Consider the following 23,275-nt stretch of genomic DNA (forward strand, 5'->3'; position numbering starts at 1 on the left):
GGACTGGCAAATATCCTGCCATGTTATCCCCTTGAGCAAGTGAAAACCAAATCTTTCCTTTACCCCTCCAGAACAACCCTAGTGATTCATGCATGGTTAGTACAATGTTTTAAGGTGCTGGATATTAATGCTATTAAAACCTAGATGGCAATAAATCATGGCTCTCCAGGTTTGAAAAAGCAGCGTAACTGGTTGGAGTTATGATATAGTTCTATAAACTTCCATAAGCTATAAAATGGAAACAAATAACCTCAGTTTCTCAAGCCATAAGAACAATACAGCATGCAAAAAAATCAGGGTGAATTTAAGAAAAGAATAAATACTTGGCTCCCCAACCTCCCAATTGCCACAGAATGTTGTTTCAACCAAACATTCTTTTCAGAAAGCCATCAATTTTGCTTCACATAATTCTATAATTCTCCTGCTGCCACACTCAGTATAATGCCCACCACTAGCCACTTTTTATGTAACCTTCACTGTTCACCTGAACAGTGTTATACATGCTTATGCGCAGGTGACATAAGATATTCAGCACAACTATTTGACACCTACTAAAGGTTTTAACTTTAGCAAAAAAACAAGCTTATACAGAAACATTCAAACCATACGTTGGAGACATGTTCTGCAATTCTATTTAATAGCAATACAGGATGCATTCAGAACATTAAGTAGTCTAATCTTAATTGACAAAATATTCTAAAACTTCAAATTCCATCTACAACAGTGACGCTTCCTTGCATTATTTGAGAAATCAACCAAGTTTTCATTCAGATTCACAAAAGAAATAGGAATGTGACAGGTACAGAAACGATGAATCCCAAGATGTGCATGAATTTAAAAAGATCTACTTTAAAGATGTAGTAGTGTGTCTAGAATGACATTATTGCATATCTAGCACTAACAGTTTGCTGAATGCTCTTAAGAGTAAACTGGAAAAAAACACTGCATGCAAATGGTAGTGCCTTAAAAACCCCAAACAATAAACCCCCTGACACAGTAGGCCTTACCTAGTTGTTTTTCTCGTTCTTGTCTTCGTTCTCTAGCAAGCCGTTGCCTGTCATCAACCTTTAGTATTGTTGGATGATCTACAAATGGAGGAAGGAGGAAAACAGTAAGCATATAGCATAAAATCAAATAGTACCATAAACAAGTTTTTAAGGAAGGGACCATTAAACAACTCTAGTTACTCTGCTTTCAAAATAGATTACATTTTCAGAAATCCATCTTATTTAAAAAAATAAAAATAAAATTGAAAATGAATGCATTCTAATCATGAAGATGTAAAATGCTCCCAAAGAATGGATTAAGTTGTAACTCTGAATTCCTTGCAAGACTACTGCCTGTGAAGAAAGTTCTGTTTTGTTTCCAAGCCCGTAACACCTTGATAGCTTGAGAGCATTCTGAAACTACTGTATGTGAAAATAATGTCTATTATTCCATAACTTCTCTCCAAAATGCTTCCACAGAAAATTCTACTATAATGCAGCATCCTTTTCCCACCGAAAACCAAAAAAATTATGTCAGAGCCCAGGCATGGCTGTAAAAGTTCAATCTCAGTTGGAAAAACATCACTTGCTCAGTGGGTTCTCTGGAAGACAACAAAACGCTGAGTAACTAGCATTCTGCTTCCAGTCTCAGAGTGGAGCTGTCCCAGACAAGGGAACAATATCCAAGTCACTTATTCATCTCACCATGCTGGCAATAATTTCCTACTTATCCTTAACCTGTCCTGTTAAACTTGGAAAGCTGTTAATTTTAAGCTTTTTTCACTAGTACTGAAAAAGTCTGCTTTGAATAAAACCACAAGTAAACAAAAAACCACACAGAAAAATCAAAAATATTTACGGGCATAAAGAAATGACCAGATTTATTCTCATATTGAGGGGAACTCAAGTTTTGATTATTTCAAGATAAAGAACTACCAAGAATACTGTCACCACAGAAATGCACATAAAACCAAGACAACAGATCCTTTTCACAATTCAGTGCTAATACACAAGTAAGCAATTTGTAAAAACATGTAAAGTCAGCCTATTTGTGTATAGACTAACTATGAAAAAAATTACTAGCAAAATAATACAATAGGGCATAAAAATGAGGTTAAAGATATCTGCAAAAATAAATTCCTAAAGTGAGGATGTGCTAGACAGATTTTGAAGTTGCTTGAATTAGGGGAAAAAAAAAATAAAATAAAAAATAGTAATGTGCATTTCATACTCTAACAGAAGTTTCTGCATCAAGATAACAGGATTTATTGGACGAACGAGTTCACGGATGACTAGGTTCAGTTTACTTAGTCTTGAACTCTCATCAGTGAAAAACTATCATCTCAACAATGGTCAGACTACAGACCCAATTATTGGTGTTATTAGCAATGCAAAGCAAGAGTGGCAATGCGAAAACCCACTGCATAGTTAGTAGAACATTTAAACATGATAGCCCCAAAGAAAGGTGCAACAAGTGAACTAGTCACCAGCAAAGACAAATGTAATCCATCACCCAGTTACAGATCAAACCCCTAATGGTGGTTGAACAGCATACAGTGCTGCTGTTCATGAAACTATACTGAGTCATATTGTTGCATAGATATGTCCCATGTATGGTGTAGATTAACATTTGGCTGATGTTAAGAAGTGTGCTGACTCACATGCAGTCTCTTGAGCATGCAGACACAGGTCAAAAGGGTAATAATATTCCTTCTGTCTCATGGCTGGCACACTAGATTCACAAAACGTGAATTTCTGTGGCATGAGTAATTACTGCTAGTGGAAAAATTCACATCTAATATAAATTCCCCTAGAAAACAAGGATTCCCTTCAACGGCTGTCAGCAAAGTCAATGTAACATTGAGTTGACAGAGAATGATGAGACACTGGGGAATAACATAAAATCCTGCTTCTTTTAGAATGTACTATTCTCCTGAAAGGTTTTCTTTTTTTTTTGCTTTCTTGAGAAGAAAGATTTCCCTACTGGGGAGAAGCGGCAATTCTTCAAAGAGGCAGAAGGGTTACATGGACAGGCAAATTGAAAAGGTATCCCTTAAGAATTCCTAATTATAAGCAACAGAAGGAATAAAATAAATTTTTAAAACTGCCCTCTGCCATTCTGCATTCTGCCGTGTTTGAAGATATCCAATTATTTTTTCTATATCACACACCTGACAGTGTTCACACACACACACAGCCCCTCTCCCAGCATCCCAGGATGTTAGAACAGTCCTAAAGCATTCACACTAACTTGCAGGCTATGCAGAGTGTAAGTATGTCTTCAGTAACAAGCTATTTTGCATACATTTGGGATCACAAAGAGCTAAATCAATATTAGCACAAAGATGGGAATAACACCTTGGTAGCAGACCAGCATTGCCTTTGCTCTACTAGGACCTGCAGCACACATTACTGGTGCAAATCTTACTGTTATTTAGAATGTCTTTTCTAAGCCTTGAAAATGATCCTTCAAAGTTTGGCTACAAGCCCAACATCCGACACTGCATTCTGAATCCTCCCGATTACAGACACCTCCAGTACATAGCTTCAAGAGCTTCAAGCTGTGGCAAACCAAGAAAGATCACTAGGCCTGCTCCCCATTTTATTTCTCGTATCTCTGCTCATTAACAAGCCACCAGTCAAATACCTGTGGGACTGGTATTTCTTTGTATTCTGTTGGAATACAAGGACAAACGCAAGGTACTTTGGTCTTGCTCACATTTGTCATTGGGCAATAGCTTTAAGGTGCTGCACAAGGAGATGGGAAACAGATCATTTGAAAAAACTCCTGCAAGAATTCCTCAATTCTTACAGAAATAATTGAGGACTGGGCATATGCAAAGCCTTACAGAGTACACTTCAGAAAGACTTCTACTGTTGTAGAAGTTGCAGTCTGGTTATCATGCAATGCATGTGAACTCAAGTCATTGTAGTGAAATAGCTTGCTGAGCGTAACAAACAAATGTTTAATTTTATGCGTATTATGTTTGGAGATTAAATAAACCATATTAGTTCTACAGAGGGGGAATTAATTTTATACCTATTTCTGGAAATTAAATGCGTATTTTTCCATAAACTTACAATACTGACTGCAAGTTCAAAAGTATTTTTAAAAATTTACTAGTTCATTTCTAAGAGTTTAGAGGCCATGAACAGTATTTTGCAGAAATTCAGCACTGAAATATCAGTCATTTTTTGTTCCTAATTATATTAAAAAAAGGAAAATGCAAGCTTTTTAAATCTTCTATATAATTCTCAATGAACTCTTAAGCACAGTTGATGCTTGTAGAAATTAGGTTGTAATTTTGCTAAATTAGTAACTGTCATATGTACTTAGTACATATGGCCAGTTTCTGTGGCTCAGGTACCTATCATCTGCGCTCAGTGTGACTTCAAAAGTCAGACTACTAGTATTCTTCATTTTCATCTATAATTCTCTCATTCTCTTTTTGCAATGCCCTTCTGACCTTGACCCCTAGGGTGCTAATTTCTTATGCTGAAGAAAGTAAAAGGGATATCAAATGGAAAACAACAGCCAGTTTGTACATTAGTTCACAGGGGTGGTGCAGGGAAAAAAGAAAGGTAAGCCAGTATTATTTGAAAAGATGCATTGCTTGGATCTCAAACTGTTTTCCTTTTGTCCAGTTCCCTTTGCACTGCTAAGTATATACGCAGAGTTGCCTTGGACTCTTAATATTTGTTCAGCCTGTAGACACTTTCCAGACAATAAGGACGTTGTTTATAGTGACAGCTGTCTCTCCTGCTGCAAACTCTTTGGTTTAGTTTTTAAACCAAAAACGTTTGACATGAAATTCATATGCAATCTAAAGAAAAACAAACAAACCAAACAATAACAAACCTCAAACAAACAACAAACCACCAGCTCTGAGAAACTCTCTCTTCAACACGGACTCTTACCAGCTGAGTGCAGAGCTAAACCCTGCACACCTGCCTGTTTCCTCCCTCTCTCCAGGCCAAGGAATTTTCTACATTTCTACACACCAGAACAGATGAAGAGAGCATAGGAGAAGCTAGGACACTTTCTTGAGAACTGAAAACTGGGATTAAGCTACTGCAGGATAAAGTGGATACTGAACACTGTCCATCACCAGAGTTCTGGCTTGCCATGGAAGAGGGTAATGTTACCTCCATTCTCTTTTTTCTTTCCCGTATTGCCTTTCTGATTGAGAATAGCTGTGAATATGGTGCTTTGTGACAGATCCAGCTCTGCCTGACAGAGATGTGATCTGAACACAGACAGTAGTGGGATTGCTTCCCTCTGGGGACATTGGCTGAAGTACCCAGTTTGGGGACAGAGAAGAGTCTGTCAGTACAAACCAATCACTGAGCTGCCAAGCTGTCAAGGATTTGAGAAGTGAGTGCTTACAGTGTGCCTCATCTTCAGCAACACAAGTACCTATGCTATTTCACAGGCACCTAAACAAGCTCCTTATTAACTGCATACTTTAAGCTTGTGTACCTGAATTGCAACACAGGCAGAATTTAGATATCTAATCTAATGCTACATTAAGCATTAAGGACTACACTAAACATTTTAGTACATAGACTTTCAACTGTGTAAGTGAATAGTGAATTAAATCCACACAGTGGATTTAATCAGGTATGGTGAAGCAACAACAAACTTCTGTCCACTGCATAAAGTAGATTACAGAATACAGCATACTTTATGGTATGTGAAGAAATGTTTGAACAACAGCACATTTACATAAAAGATTGAAATCTTTGCCTGCAACAGATAATTCTCATGCAAGCACAGATGCAGGTACAGTGGCTTCTCTTGCCTTATTTCACTTTCCAACCCTCATTCCTAAGCTGTTCTAAAATAAAAGTAGAATTTTTTTTTTCTGGTTTTGCTTCTTTGCAAAAAATCAGGAATTCCAGCCTAACTGAATACGATCAGTGATACCAGTATTGACTGAAACAGTAAGAGAGGTATAAGAGCATTAAGCATTTTAAAAGTTCCTAAGACAACAGCTGATTTTCATACACCATTGAGGCAGACAGCATTATAACATGAAGCATGAGGAATGATGTACCTGGTTTAGTTCCAGTGTTGCTTTGTCCTGAAGCGCCTTTCTTGTCTTGTATTTTGGAACCTTCAGCTGCTAAAACAAGGAAGAAAATGAAAGAGATTAATATCACTAAACATCAGCTCAACCACTATTACAATGCAACTTAAACACCACCAAATTCCCTTTAAAACCAGACCATTTTAAAATACCACTTTAATGCCATTTTACATAGAAAAAAACCTGAAGGTTACACATAAAACACTGAAGCCACGATACAAGTTCCTCATTCAAGGTGAGGAAAAGAGCAACAAGAAGATTCCATTTTAACAAAGCTGGTTTTAGTAAGGTATATGATTCCCCACACACCCCCCTTCTATACTAATGCTATATATACAGCTAATTTTTAATCTTTCTTATTGGAGATGCTTTGGAAATGACTACTTCCAAAGAACAGCAGCCTTTAATTTTTTAAATTTAATTTCCCTTGTAGGAAGCTGAATTAATCACACGGATAAAAGCAAGTTAGTGGGAATAACAGAATGAAAATGCAGAATGACTTAGAAGAAACCACCAAACATGTTGCAATGTTTGGAGGCAATGGGGAAGAAACCGTGTTGTTAAAGGTGACTTGCAGATGCCAGGTTTCTTAAAGGTACAGTACAAGATACTGGTAAAAACTTCATAAACTCTTTACAAATTACTAACACAGCCATTACTCAGAATTGAATACAGGACAATTTATGACCTAAGTGAATTCTAACAGAGAAGATATTCCCATTATTTTAACAGATTTTTGATCAGGCCCTGTCAGTCTAGAAAGAGAGAATCCTGGGGCTCTGAATGCCCTTTCAAAAATCCTTTATAAAGAAAACCCAAAAGATTAATAATTATACTTCAAATACCAACCACATCCTTGGTTCAGCATCTATTTATAATTAAAAGCCAAGCCAGGAAATGAGATGGCATGATTTTCTTGGCTTACTACTCATCCTCATGTCCTGTAGCTCTACTATAAGGGTGCTTGAGTCCAGAACTCATCAATCTGGGAAGAGTCTAAAGACAGACTGTAAGAATTCTAAGAACCCCTCCACAAACAGCTTGAAAACATTTGCAAGCAAGGATAGAGAGACAGTTATGTCACTAAAGATTGGGAGAGGAAAAAAAAATTAATTTCAATTAATTCAAATTAAAATACCACTAGCAATGAAAGTTGGAAAAAACTGATTAGTCCAGCTTTAAAATCTAGACAGGCATTACTGCATTAGATGCACTTTAGAAAACACAATTAAGATTTTTCAGACTGCTTTAAGCCATTTCCTACGTTTGGCAGCTTTAGCAATATACACTCAGGCCTTAGTGCCTCAGTGAATTAATTCCTTTCATGGCCTGACAAAAATCTTTGTTTCCCCTTTACCTCCTTCCACAGGCATGTTTCAGGATGAATGTAAAGGCTAAAAGGTAGCACAAGGAATCTATGTGACGCTTTTTGTGGGGTGAAGGTAGGGGAGAGAAATAGAGAAAGAGTGCCGATCAACTCTTCAATGTTTTGCTGAGAGCAGCATTCAAAAAAAAAAAAAAAAAAAAGGCATATAATCACCAAAAATAACTGTTAAAAGAAGGCACTCCCCTTAACAACCGTATTAAGTCTTCTGTGATCAGCAGAAGTAACTACTGTTGAACTTAACAAATATTCATTCCAAAACATGGTAAGAATTGTCCCATCTTAAAGGCAGCCTGACAAAACCCAGAAGCCCAAAACCTACATCATGATTCCTATCAGCCTGGCCTACGGCATCATATAGAAAACTGTTACAAAGTAGTAAAAATACTGTTTCTGAGCATTAGTGAGAGCACTGATGTTCTAATAGCTTCAGCTCAAGTTTCTTCGCATCTCTCTTACAGTGCGTGCACATTATTTTCTTCGAGCATTTATGCCACGGGATTATGTAATGCTCCATTAACTCCAAAACAATGGTCTAAAAGCCATCCAGATAAAACATTTGTAACAGAGCCTAGGTACACAGAGTAATATTTTTTCTGTATTTCCTCATCTGACATTTCCTTGGAATATTTTGTGACACAGTTTGAGTACACATTCATATGACCACTCATATGACAAGCGATGAAGAAAAGAACAGATGGCACACAACCATAAGTTTTAACGATGCTGGATATCAAATAAGAACTGGCACAAGCATTTAGTAACTAGTGTAGGTGTGCTCCCACATAAAATACCTCTTGCTCTAAGATACAAACAGATTAATCAGACAACTAAACATCTGAAATCCAAACCTAAATATTGACAGCACAGGTTCCAGCAAGACTCACTAAGCTAACTCATGCCAGGAGAGACATAATTCAGCTACCTAAGGCTTGCTCTGTTGCTTGTTTTGAACGACTATCTTTACATGGAGAGAATAATAGTTGTATAAAGAAGTGTCAGAAATACGAGGATATTTTTCTTGGAGCATTCTGGAAACTTAAAAGGCTGAAGACCAACAAAGGGTCTGGATCAAAGGGCTGGAGCAGCTCTCCTACGAAGACAGGCTGAGACAGTTGGGTTTGTTCAGCCTGGGGAAGAGAAGGCGCTGGGGAGACCTTAGAACAGCCTTCCACTCCATTAAGGGGACCTACAAGAAAGCTGGAAAAGGTGTTTTTACAATGGCATGTAGGGATAGAACATGGGGTAATGGCTTATAAACTGAAAGTATATTTAGATCAGATACAAGGAAGAAATTCTTTATTGTGAGGGTGGTGAGACACTGGAAGAGTTTGCCCAGAGAAGCTGTGGGTGCCCCATCCCTGGCAGTGTTCAAGGCCAGGCTGGACAGGGCTTTGAGCAACCTGGTCTAGTGGAACATGTCCCTGCCCATGGCAGAGGGGTTGATCCTTAAGGTCCCTTCCAACCCAAACCATTCTATCATTCTATGATCTGTCTTGTCAATGTGTGCCACAAAGAGGAGTCTGACTATCTTTTATTCAACCCATAAGGTATTTTCTGATATGTGGTTCTTCTGGTGTGTATTTTTTACCTTCTAGTGTTTTTGATGTTAAACCAAAACACTAAGTGATTTTCCCATTGCCCACCATCTCAACCAAAGGGGACATCACATGGGGAAACACTCCACCCCAACCTCCCACTGATCAGAAAAGCTGTAAAGAGCTGTACCACCCCACCTTCGCCTTGCAAGGACCTGTTTCAGTGAACAGTCTTCCAGCAGCCATCCACGAATGAGCTCTCTAAGCCAGGATGCTCTGGTCAGCTATTAAACTTTTCTCTTTGGCCTTCCTCCCCAGGTGAGATGTTATGTAACATCTGTTCTCGTGGATAACACTACCAGATAAGAAAGTCAAATGAAAAGCTTTGTCTAAGCAGGGCTTAAAAATATGCAACTACACCTACCCATCCAGTGCTTGGATTTCAGGGACTGCACAGAAATCACCCACAGACTCAAGGGCTGGCAGAACAAAACCTTGGTTTCTTTCTAAACACACCAGTGCAACACTATATTACTGTGTTTGGAAACTACTCCCTGTCCCCCCTTCAAAGGTAAAAGTATATGTTTTAAAGTACTTTTAAAATTGAGCTGGATTATCCATTTTACTTCAGCTATTCCTGTTAAGTGTTCAGTAACTGGGTAGCAGCTGATGGTAGCAGAGTATTGGCCTGGCATAAGGGTTGCTCTGAACTTACAACTTTTATTGACTAAAGCAATATCCCTACTACTATATAACTACAACTTTATGCTCAACATTATCTAACATGTCATCCAAAAATCACGGATGTAAAAACCTGCAGTAGGTCACTGCAGGTTAGTGAAACTCCAACTGGCCATTAGATGAACTTCGACAAAGCTTCTTCAAACATGTGGAATAATCTGCTCCAGCTGTCAGAAATACAGACTCCTTAAAGTAGTTAAATACTTTCTTAATTTTCCGTGAGTTTTCCCTCCCTCCTGTCACCACATGCTTCTCCTCTAGTCTTACATAAGCCTGCATGAGATGCCTAATTGCAAGTACGTAAGCGTAAATTTAACAAAGAAATAAAGCCCAGACAAACTGAAAATGCACATCTATCAGATGATTTTAAGATATGTGCTACTGATAATACCTTAGAAGGATAGAAGACTACAGAACTTCTATTTTAAGGCATCTTTGGGGGACTGGAATGCAAGTGTGAAAGAATACTGTGAACAACATGTTCTTTTGGCAATACAAGTTAAAAACCCGAGTTAAAATGTTGCCTATACACATGATTATATAGTTGACATCAAGTACCTAACTGAATAACAGAAAACAATGGAAAGGATCCAAACTAAGTTTCTATAGCTTCATTTTGCAATAGTAGAGAAAGAAATGTCACATGTGAAGTTTTGTTACTTTAGGTCATATTCCTGTGAATCCAGAACAAGTTACATTTGCAAAATAAACTGGAGGACATCATCACAAAAACAACATAAAAGATTCTGCTGGCATACTGATATGTGATTACTATATTTTGGCCTTTTAAGGACATAGCATGGTCTGCCAGAACCCAAGTGGGAACCAAAGGACAGTTGGTTCCTCTCTCCCAGCTCTGCCATTACGATATTGCATAATATGAAATGGAAAACCAGGCTTCAGTTTCCCTTTCTGCAAAAGGGGTGGGAGAAGAGAGCTGTACTGCTACTAAATACATACGCATTTAAACACTGAGCTTGAAGTAAAACCAGTTGCAGCACAGAATTCAGTATTTAAACATTTCAAAAGCTGAAAAAGGGATGCATAAGGCTAACCAGTTCTAGGAAGGTTCAGATTTTAGTTTTACCTTGAACCAAGGCAAATGTAAAAACTGGAGGTTATTCCTAAAAAAGCTCTTCTGTACTGGAAATTAATTCTATTTACAAATCTATGATCAGTTCTGGTATGTCTATGTGTTCACATTCAGAGGTGTGCAATCAATGTTTCTATTACAAGGATGAGTACAAGCTCTAGAAGGACCAATAAGCAATTTCATATAGGATGTCAATTTACCCCATTTCTCATACAGCCATTATAGTTACATTGAGTCACTTCCCACAGCAGCTAAGATTCCCTGACCCAAGAACCTGTACCAAAGCCTATTTTCTAAGATGGGGAATACAAACAAACATTTTCTAATAGCAAGAAGTACTTTAAAAAAAAGCTGTTCCATGATCAATATCTGTCAGATAGAAAGAAATGCCTTTAATAAGCTTACAGTCAAAAGTGTTCCTCTTGAAGAAACCAGCTATTTCCAGGTTCTCTAAAGGAAGCCTGTGTGAGCAGAAATAGGAATTGCTAGCAGTGGGGAAGTAAAATAAGAGCAAAGAGAAATTATATCTTTAAAAGATGCAAAGCTGAGGAAAAATTTCACAGGAAATCTTGAAAAAGGAGGAAAACTATAAGCTTTTAGTGCCTTTTCAACTGCCAGAGAAGCTCTGGTCAAAGGAGGCTGGTCCAAGACACTAAGAAAGACAGTACATCCAAGGGGAAAAGCCTAACTGAGAAGTAGAGCCCCTGGGATAGTGTCCTGGAAAGCAGGAGAACTATTCTCCCAGACCTTGGAAAAACTACAGAATGACAAAAAAACACTAAGCTGGGAAGTGTCACACTGACAGCTGGACAGGCATTTTTAAAAACACAAGAGCTGTGCAGATTACAAGCATTAGCTTTCCAGACCATGCCAAATCAAGCATATTTGCACAACACAAACCAGCTATCCCCAGTGAGGTGAATGGCAAACCAGAGCCCCCCCAGCAAGGCCGAAGATCTGGGAAGATGATGCTTAAGTTCTGTTCAGTTGATGAGTATCAGTAACAGGACATGGGCAGCTGTACTAATGGGTCTCTACTTCCAGAAACAGAATCTCCAACAGATGAAATGCAGTAAGAAGGGGCACTTGGGGACCACAAGTGAGAGATGGTGTCACAGAGCTGTATCAGGGTCAGGATATGCACAGCAGTCCCCACAGAACTGCACCCTAGCAAGATTCTGAGAAGGGGAACTGTATGAGAGCTGCAGCACCATGGATGAGAGCAAAAGCACAGGTAACCCTGAGGCATGCCAACGGTTATGTGTGCCTGACAGTTCAGATATGCCTCTGGATAAAGGGTGCACTGAGCAGCAAAGATGAGATATCAGTTTCTTGCTCTAATTCCACAAGTGCGAGAGAAAAGTACTGAAAAACAGCCAGTAGAAAAAAGAAATACCTAGAACAGAGAAGGGGGGAATAAAGCGAAAAAAAAAATAATCTAGTTATTCTAACACCTGAGTTTGACTGAACAGGTACTTAACTGTCAAAAGAGTGCCAGGATGTGTGCTGGGAGATACAGAAGGCATCAGAAGTGACAACTGGAACAAACTAGTACCTCACTCAAAAGTGTTGCCAGTACATAGCAGAGGAAATCTAGCTATTCCACCTCCAACTATTTCCTTATGAGCATTGCCCAAAAAACAAAGAAACAAAAAAACCCAAACAAAACCACTCTTTCATTCACATGGTCATATCGTATTTTATGCCTAATATGCACAGTGTAAAACTGCATAGTTTGCACTAGTCAGTTAAGCAGAAACTAGAGCTTCCTAGGACTGTATAAGCAAGAATGAAGGTTGCTGTAGGCAGTTTTATCTAGCAGGTGGGAGCAGCAGTTGGCTAGAGGTATTGCTGTGCTGGGTGGAGTGTGTTGAAAGTGTAGGTACAGGTCAGAGCTGACAACATTTATTAGCTTAAATGCAGAGCTGCATTAAGACTGAAATCCAGAATACCTGACTTGGATAAGAATCTGAGCATTCAGCAACTGGCTTTTCTATTCTAAAGCAGTAGCACTGAATTTTAAGACTGAAGAGTCGCTTTAATGGCAAAGCTGGAGTGTTTATCCTACTAACAAATTCATATGAGCCATGAATCAGGGGCTGGGTACAGGAATAACAAAGTTCAACGTGAATAAAAAGCTTTCCCACTGCCTGTGACTCTTGTCTGTTCTTACATCCATAACTTACGAATATTACTTTGGTAATATGTACACATATAAAAGCTACTCTTCATATTTTCAGAAAAATATATCTTGCAAGCCTTATTCTTTGTATTATCAAGTGTCCATACATATATACTTAGACAAACAGTATACTAAGTAATATTTTAGTGTCATTTATTGCTCTAGAGTTAAGTACTGCATTCATTCCATACTTGCACTCCATACTTCTCTATTTGCATTTTAAAATTAGAAGATTGGGAACAAAGGACAGTGATCTCTCAGAGATAAATAGGTCTGAAAGTCCTATGGCTGGCCAAAAATTACCAAGATAAATGCAGCTCCGCTGGCAGATACAAAGGTAAAACCCAAGCAGATGGATGTCTAACATTGAAATCTTTAGCATAAGTCAGGATAAAGTTATGATCTGCTCTCCTTTTCAAAAATGTAGGAGACAATAAGTCTTAAAAAATACACAAAAAAACTCACATGAGCACTTATTAAAAACTATAATTTTCACAAAACCCACTTGTCAATAACAACTCTGGCACTACCTGCAAGAAGAGCTCGGGGAGAAGTGGCCTGGCAATCTGTTCCAGCACAGCTGGAGACATTTTCTGGTATTGTTGCACTGTACTGGAAGTTGGGCTGACCTTGGACAGATCAACTTCCTTACACTGCTGCTTCTACCAGCTGTGTCTGAGCTGAACACTGAGTCAAGGCTACTCCTTGCTTTCATTTATTCACTGTGTAAGCACACTCTGAAGCCCCAATCTTGTCCAGGACCTGATGTGCTTTTCATAAGATTATTACAAAACAGTGCTTTGAGTGTACCAAAATTACACTACAATGAGCACTAGCTTTGCTTTTGTAAGCTCTCACATACACATACGTAACAGTTACCAAAGTCCTTCAAAACAAGACAGCAAGAAAATTCTTACTTTCAACTAACACATGCTACAGCACAACCCTGCTGAGAAGCATGGAGATGTATCAAGCAGAGATCCAAATGCAAAAGCTTGAACATAAAACTAAACCATCATCTTTTTTCATCACTGAAATCTATTAGTACACACTGTTCAGAACAGCTGCATCCAAGACGTTTACTCTGACACTTGAACTGCACAGGAACCAAGCATCAGCATTTTATTCTTATAAAACATCTCCTCCTTTTCTCCGCAACAACTTAAAACTTCCCTTTCCTGCAGGAAGTAATAAATGGTGGCTTGTGGGTTGCTGCTGGCCTCCAAAGTAGTCTGCCAGTAGTCAGCTCCTATCCACAAGACCATTCTGAAGCAAACTGCATCCTTTAAAAGGATGCAGAGCCCTTCCTACGAAGCAGATGTATTGACCTGGTAGCCAGAAGACTCTCCCTGAACAGCTGCTGAGGGCAGGACAAAAGAGCACGGTAAGAACCCCCTGCTCTGAGTCACTATGTACAAACTGCTTCCTGGTGTCACCACAGGGTTGTGACACCAGGAAGCCTCAGAGACCAGTTCGGCTGGGAGGCCCAGAGGAGTGCTAGGGTTGAGCTCAGAAATCAAGATATTTTTTTTTTTTAGAACAGGATGGAAAAGCAAGGGAACTATCTGGGGATGGGAGGACTGTAGAGCTAAGCAACAGGTTGTAGGAGGGACAAGAAGAGAATCAGAGGATTCCCATAGAAAGAGAAACCTGAGTGACATTAACATGCATTTTGCAGCAGCTTGGTCACAACAGCTGTGATCTATTTAGGGAAGGGGGAAACCAAGGGTGCACAGGTTTTCTTTCAGGTTAATCCTTCGGGAAAGAGCATACACATAGGAAGAGAGTCAAAGTGTCAGGGTGGAAAGTCTACACTCTACACACTTACTGTCAAGCCCCCTCCACTCCACTCAAAAAAATCCCAAGCCCTCATAAAAGCCCTGGTATAGATGGTTCATAAGGAGGCACTAGAAAGATTTCACTATGTGGCATTGTGCTGCCCTCTTCCCCCCTGCCACTTGAGCCATGACCATGAGCATGTGTTGTAATGGCTGCACCCAGCTTACTCTGGACTTTGGGGGACAAATGGCAACATGGTAGTCAAGGGGTGTCTGGAACAGTGACTCAGATATGTTGCTGGTATGCAAATCTGACTACAAATTAATCATATTACTTTATAAATAGTGACAGGCCAGGGCCCACTGAGCAATCCTGCATGGCAGTGGGCTGCACAATAGAATCTCCCCCTTGAGCAGGGACACCTCTCAAGGTTACTCCTTGAGGATAAGAGATTTCTTGCCTCAACAGATTCTTGGTAAGTGATTAATAGCATGCTAAACTTTGAAATCTTAGCTAAGCGATATAAAGGACTGATCGCACATACATAATCCTTTCGACAAACTGTTGACAAGTCTGTGACTAAGTCTGAATCCAGCTGTACCTAGACTCCTCTCAGAGAAGGAATTTAGAAAGACGGGGGTCCTTTCTGAACCCCATGAATCGATGGGAGAGTCTCTCTGACAGTTCTGTCTGACCTTGTCCTCTATGCAGTAAATAAAGTGTACCTTGCCATAGAATCTCATTAAACCACTGTCATACTATCAACCCTTGTTAAATCACTGCTCTATTGTAATAAATATATTGCTACTTCTCTTATGAGTGAAGTACATCATTCCATCCGCAACACCCTACCAGAGCTATCACTTCAGAAGAAAAATAGAAACAAATCCGAACCAACATCCTCAGGCTTCCTAATTTAAATGCTTCATAAAACCATTAGCATAATGAGTATGGTTACCTGTTAGAGCTCCAATCAAAATCCTTTTGTAACAAAATATTCCAACTAATAACACTGATAAAATTATTTTAAAAAGATGCACAAGGTTCTGCCCATTACTATAGCAGTGAGGCAGTAAGAACTGTGAATTCTCTAGAAGGCTTAGATCTAATGCACTCCAGTGATTTAAAACTAAGATCTAGACTTCCGTTTTGAAAGAATAGATGTGCCTAATTTTGGTTAGATGTCAATTCTTAGATTCTCTTGTTAAGGGAAGTAGGTCAAAAGAACTGTTGAGGAAACTAGGGTGAAGCAAAGAGTACTTGCAGACTATAGACCAGTTTGCTATTTTTAGTACAGGTACTACAAGCCTTCACAATTTCAGATGTAAGCTTTTTGAAATTTCCATCATTAGCAAATGTAAAATGCCTATTCTTTTAAAGTTTAAACAGCAGTACTTACAGAGTACATTTGCAAGTTAGAGGTTTGACTCAGAATATCTATATTTAATTTCTTCTTCCTAAAACAGTAAAGCAAAGCAAAGTTCATGCCTTATTGAAACACACCTATGAATTAATTTCATGTTAAAATATTTTCAGTTCTTAGAATTTTGAAGCTGAAGTACATATTTTCATGCTTCCAATACTGCAGAACTCAATGGTCTAGTTTGCAAATATATATAAATAAAAAAGACATCAAGCTGCAGTGACCATCCCAGTTCTTTTTGCTCTGGCATTTGTCACAGAAGTCTACCATCAGTTTCCATACAAAGCAGTATTACTAATGTTCTTCGTCTCTGGTCTTTGCTAAATAAAAATGAAAACTCATCAGCATTAGTGTTTACTACTCATGGAACAGTACGGAAGTTGCCATTGTTTTCATATTGTATGTAGACTAGGAAGATAAACAGATGATTTTGAACCGTCACAGCTAATTCAGCACTGAATTGTAAAACACTAAAATCAGAAGCATAAATACATTTCTTTGGAAACAATCCACAGACATAAAACTGAATTACACAAATAACTACAGTGAAAAGATAATTTTTTTAATATTAAAATTGTGTGACTACCCTATTGGGAGATGCATATTTATAAAAGATTGCTTTTGGCTGAGTATGTTGGCTTTAAAAAGCATTGCATTCTAAAATATTAAATAAAGCAGGAGAGCATACCAAACTGTGTGCCTTTGTAGGGAGGAGAACTGTTCTGCCACGTAGAGTCTCATGAAGATAAAAGAAACACAATAACTGTAACAGCACTTACAGAGAAGCTGACACATTATTTCTTCTGGATAATCATATTGCATCATCTTATTGCAATATAAAACAACTATATTAACATAAACACTGGAAAAAAAAAAATATCACTGTTACCTGCTGAAAAAGGCTGTACTGTGAAGCAGTGGTCCTGCAGCTGACCAGAAGGCTGGCAAGCCCAGCCAGATACAGCCGAGATACAAAAAAGGAAGCTTTTTAACTACACATCACCAAAATAAAAGCTGAAATGTCACCACCTGAAGGCATGCAGGGCAACCTCAGTTCTAGACACCCAGCATATCTGTTCAGCGCATCTTTGGCCATATGCTCTTCAAATGCCAAAACTGGGCAATATGCAACCTGCAGTGATTTATTTGTGACCATGTTGCTCAAGGGCAAAACATTTTCAGCCAAGTTGCAAGTGCACCAGCTCCCTCTCCTCCTCAGCTCCCTCTCCTCCTCCGATTTCTGACTGCTGCAGGCAGCATTTGCTACTGGAACGTCAGACAGATGCCTGCATCCAGGATCTGTATTGGTGTATTGTTGTAGTAGTTGTACATGGAAGGTCAACTCAGAGATTATGAAATGGAGCACCTGTACATTTTTCTAGATTCAAAACTTTCCTGGACTTCAACTAGAGAGCTTGCTCCAAGCTATGAGGTAATTCCTGTGACTATTTCCAAGTCACTCTGAAGCTTACACCTACCACTGAGAACTGAAGAGTTAGGCACAGACTGCCTGCTTTCAGTATCACACTGGTCCCAAGGTCAGATGCTTAAGCTGGGGAGAGCAACTTGAGTATTAATTATTTGATATTCTTGTTCAGAGGGCACAAGGATCAAAGCACATTGATGCCTTTGAATTCTACAGATAGCAACTGCAGTACAGTAAAGCGAGCACAGGGATGGAAAGAAGGGGAAAACAGGTACTTTGCTATACTTTATGAAGTAATTTGAGTTTGAGATCTAAACATCTTTAAAAACAATGCAATTTCTTTGGTCTCAGCTTTCCAACAGGAGATGGTAATGATTTCTCTCCCCAAAAATAAATCAAATAAAACATTCTTCTGATGAAATATGCATTTTAACCAAAATGAGCATATCAACAAATGAACAATATCTACTGATTAATTCAGGAGACTCCCACAAGCTCCCAGAGTGACATGGTGCTTTCTTCTTGCCAGCCCACTAACATACACAAGCCATCACATCCCTACTGAACACAGTGCATACACATGCTTTTCTCTATGCTTTCAACTCTTCCCAAATTTATTCAGGCCGCATGACTATGACAGGACTTAAGGCCACACGCACTGAGGTTCATAGCTACCATCCCAGTGACTTCATGTTTAAGATACAGAGCAGACCTGTAATGGTGGTACTTCTGCCATGGCAACATACTGATCATTCAATAAACAAGGCACAACTGTTCATCTGTCTCACAGCAATTAATCCTTTTCTACAGTAATGGAGCAAATCTGTTGCCATATGGGGACATCTCCACATACATATAATATATTCATGTACAGGCTGCATATGCCCTTCATAAGAACAAATCTTTCAGTGACATCTCAGTCTGTTGAGCTTTGCTCTTGAAGGCAAAGTTTAGACCATGGAAGCAAGGTGAGGTTTTAAAATGGCTTTTTTTTTTCTATAGGGAGCAAATTCAGATAAGTACTGCTCTTCTGGACATTATATAGAAGAGACAGATTTCAACAGCTTATTTTTCTGCTTTAATGATCTCCCTTTGCTGTGTGCATAACTGTAAGCACACTCTAACTACTAGAGTGCTTCTACACGCATGTGCGCACGCACACACACAGAAATAAGGGCTGCAAGTATTTTAAAGAGGCATATAACACAGCAAAAGATAGCTACACTGCTCCTAGTACCTGATTATCTTCACGTCCCACCACATTCGGCCACTTAGATTTACACCTGGAACATTTGCTGGGATTTCTCTTCCAAAGCCAGATAAATTCTAGACCACCTGCAAGTTAGTGGCAACATAACAAGTAACACACAACTGTTTCACTGCTGCTGGGTTTCCCAGGCAAACCTCTGCAGCTCACATGTTTTGCAGAGATGTTCAGAGTCCTCCTTCCAGCCTTAGAGAAATAAAACATGACTAATGCTTGCCAGTTGCTATAGCAACAACTACCTCTCAACTCCAGACAGCAGGAAAATTCACAGAATCTGGGCTTTATATAACCCCCATTTTCAAGAAGGGGAAAATGGAAGACCCAGAAAACTACAGACCAGTCAGTCTCATCTCTGTGCCTAGCAGGATCATACAGCAGATTCTCCTAGAAAGCATGCTAGGGCACATGAAAAACAAAGTAGTTGGTGACAGCTGACATGACTTCGCTAAGGGGAAATCCTGCCTGACCAATTTAGTGGCCTTCTATGATGGGGCTACAGAACTGATGGACGGGGGCAGAGCAGTTGACGTCATCTGCTTGGACTTGTGCAAAGTGTTTGACACTGTCCCACACGACATCCTTGTCTCTAAATTGGAGAGACATCAATTTGATGGAATGACCACTTGGTGGATAAAGAACTGGCTGGATGGCCGCACTCAAAGAGTTGGGGTCAACAGCTCAGTGTCCAATTGGAGACCAGTAACGAGCGGTGCCCCTCAGGGATCGGTGTTGGACTGATCCCGTTCAACATCTGTCGGTGACATGGACAGTGGGATTGAGCGTGCTTTCAGCAAGTTTGCCAACGACACTAAGCTATGTGCGGTTTGGTTACCTCATCCCATTGCTTTTAGCCTTATATGCATAGGTAGTCTGTATATCCACCAAATAAGAGGGTGATAAAAAACCAAACCAAAACAAAAAACCCAAAAAATTGTATTGTCATTGTATTTGGTGCCTTAGTTACCTGGGAAAAATCTAGCATGATGCCTGTTTGATTGTGTCTAACAGAACAAAGAATAAGATGTGTGAAACTTGTTGCTTTGTTCTTCAGATCTAGCTTTTTATTTTTTTATATAAATGACACGACAGAATATGTAATGTAAAACATCTAAGCACTGCATCATGCTGTAATCAGAAGAAATCTAACACCAAGTTTTAAGTATTCAAGAATAAAAACAAACCCAGAACTTACTTTGAACCAAAACCCTCAAGTGTTCAGTATTTTGCAACAGGTACCTCATTCTTGATACTGTGACTTGTACAGATCTTCGTATTTGGACTAATATTTCTAGTAACTAAACTCAAACTGTTCCAAATCCTAGATTAAGACACTGATCTAAAAAAATGTTGCAATGAAGTTTCCATTAAGCTGTGTCTTCACAAATTTAGGTGCACAGTACAGCTGAGATAGATCGAAGACTGACTTCATTCACAGTTGTTTAGCCTTCCTGATGAGAGGGCTATTAACTTCCAAGAGCACAATCACTTTCTTAATTATTTGATAGTATGTACATGCACAGGTTATATGAAACTTAGTTGTATGGGCAAGTTTCACTCAAATTTCTGAACTCTTCAGGGCTTGAATTTGGAACCTTAAAATTTAACAAGAAGCTTGCATTACGTACTGAGATACATCAGCCACCTAAAATTAAAACCATACAAGCATAAAAAATAGGTAACTTTACAACCATCACCACTCCCTACTCCCCCAGTTAACAAATCAGTTCAGGAAATCTTGTCACTGTATTCTCTGGGATAACAGAAGCTGATTTGGCAGACTTACCACCCTACCACTAGATGGGGAGAACACCACATTTTGTCACTATTTTCCATTTATTTCCACCTGTTGTGTCCCGCCTTTCTACTTTTAACCCATGTAGTTTTTGGGCTAGCATTGTTACAACCAAACACTCCACCTCTCTTTAGTGGCATCAGATCACTTTTCCTGCACACCCAGCAGCAGGTACCTGGTCAGGATGGGAGGAGAGCAAGCCCCTATGCTTGTAGGTAGTGTGCCTGGTGCCAAAGCAGTATGCAGAGACTGGAAGCAGCCAGCGAAAGAAAGTCCCACTCAGTCCCAGCAGTTCCAGGCAGGAGTGGGCTCACTCATTCCATGAGGCTGGTGAATTATGCAGACATTGATGAGCCCAAACCATTTGAGAGGAAAGGCTGCTGCCTCAGTTCAGCCAAAAAACCTGGACAAAAATACACCACTCAGATGCTGAATGCATTTCAATCAGGCATGAGCTAACCGTGACTTTTTATGTGGCTAATTTGGATGGCTTTTCATAGGGACAGCAGGAGGTGTAGCTTTGAAACCAAATTAGTACTGTTCCCAGTTTCAAATCTCTCCTTTAAAGCATGGTGGCCTTAAACCATCCCTATGAGACTGATACTAATGTGTTGGGGTTTTTTTTAAGTCCCCATTACATTCCCATGTCTCACCCTTCAGCAACTGGTCCACTTGATCAATATGAACAAAATAAAACAAGGAGGGAGAGAGCCTGGCAAAAGAGAAACAGAGGCCAAACCATTTAAATCTAGCAAAGTTACAAAGAGACTGAAACAAGGCTCATTTAATGAGAAATGTTATGCAACCTTAATCATTTGCTATCTCCCTTGTAAAATTCAAATCAAGCATGAGAAGGATAAAATTCTCACTTGGGGTTATTTTATTATGCAAAATACCTTGGCTTTACAACATCACTGAAATGCTTCATGGAACTACAGCTCTAATTCACAGTGCTTCCTCTTTATTGTGGATGCAGAAAACAAAGAATTTAGACCTCTAAGCCACATACTTCATTGTAGCAGCCTAACCATGACAGGCTGGTACCAACAAAAGTGTAACAAATACCACACTCTCTGATAGATAGAGCTAAACCTTTAACTTCATGAAGAGTGTTTGAATTTGCCCCCAGAAACAGTGAGAACATTAGCAATATTTTACATAGGAGTTGGATCCCTGCCTTTAAAGATGACGTGTTTTACAAGGGTTGCTGGACGATACTACAGTGCACGATGTATACCTCTAGAACTTCATATAGAACATGTTCTTGGTGTCAATTCTTTTGTCAACCAAATAGCGGAAAAAAACCCAGACTGTCAAATAAGAGCATTTGTTGCAAGGGACTTAAACTATCTCAACAAAATACTTCAAAATCCCATCTATTGCTCTATAATGTACATTAAATATTCCAATTCAGCACAGAAAAAAAAAAAGAACAAGAATATTTACATTACATAAATGATGTAAAAAACCTAATTAAAATAAAATAAAAGGATGAGTAATATAATGCTGAAATCATAGTATATGACTCCACACAGCAATTTACCAGCATTCAGCATGTTTGAGTCATATTTCTGAAAGCCCAGGCAGCCTTTGCCAGTGCCTGGTAGCTGGTGATAACAGGTCCAGTAACTTCAGACTGGACTTCCCCTCTTTGCCCTTAATAGGGGAGGCAGGGATTGAAAAGTGCTCAAGGCTTCTTCACCTTCAGGCAAGTCACTCAAGCGCTGTCCTCCAGCTCTTCCCTTTGCTCACTAAGACAGCAGTTGAGAGACTGGTTGCCAGAGCCATTGAGTTTTCTTGTGTGCAACCACTGAATGGAACTGGCTCCATACCAACAATGCAATGGTTCTCACAAATTACCTTCAGTATCCCCACACAGACAATTTCCTGGCTTGACTGAATACTGTAAGGTTTTTGTTTATGTGGGAGACACACCAGGTTTGGTTACACAAAAGTTGGGGCCATGTAGATCAGTTACACCAGGCCTGGTGCTGGCTGCTTCCCAGGGTCTGTGTATTGCAGTAGTGGAGATTATTTTTGAAGGATGCAAATGGCCTTACCTACAAGGCTATTGTTTGAGCTTTGCCCTTATGAGTGCCAGTTCACAGGGAGACAGACTCATCAAGCCTGCTTCATTCCTTCATAAAAGTATTTGTCATCACAAAGGACTATAATACAGACTCAAAATTACCAACTCTGAGATTAAATGCTAGCAGACTCCCACTAAAATCTCAGACAGGGCTTTTGTAATTGATGGAGTCTCACCAGTTGCAAACAGCTCCAGACCAGGGCATTAGTGCTTTCCATCATTCTGCCAGTCTGCCATAGTGAACCAAGGCTAGAACAATTTGCTATTCTTAGTTTTACTTGAGAGCAGAGCATTACTTCATCACAACCACACTCTGTAAATCTACTTACCCAGTCTGTGTCTTCCTGTTAATCAGATGACCACCAGGTTGGAGTTGCTCATATCATGTACCTGCTTATCTTTCAATTAAACTCCTGTATGCATAGCTGTTGCACTATTGGGCCAGACTTAGACATTTACGCAGCAAGTAAAAGATTATTTCTTCC

General features: G+C 39.3%; 1 protein-coding gene across 1 annotated transcript in view; it reads right to left on the reverse strand.

Moving 5' to 3' along the window:
- Positions 1 to 23,275, reverse strand: part of LOC104412236 (ensconsin-like) — a gene marked incomplete at its 3' end in the record, with an annotated part of 75,263 nt that overhangs the window by 18,734 nt on the left and 33,254 nt on the right. The window contains exon 2 of the mRNA XM_010022919.1: positions 1,008 to 1,085. Coding sequence (XP_010021221.1) covers positions 1,008 to 1,085 — 78 coding nt within the window. The remainder of the gene's footprint in view (positions 1 to 1,007; positions 1,086 to 23,275) is intronic.

This window comes from Nestor notabilis, unplaced genomic scaffold, assembly GCF_000696875.1.
Source record: "Nestor notabilis isolate BGI_N333 unplaced genomic scaffold, ASM69687v1 scaffold12990, whole genome shotgun sequence".
Taxonomy (NCBI): domain Eukaryota; kingdom Metazoa; phylum Chordata; class Aves; order Psittaciformes; family Psittacidae; genus Nestor; species Nestor notabilis.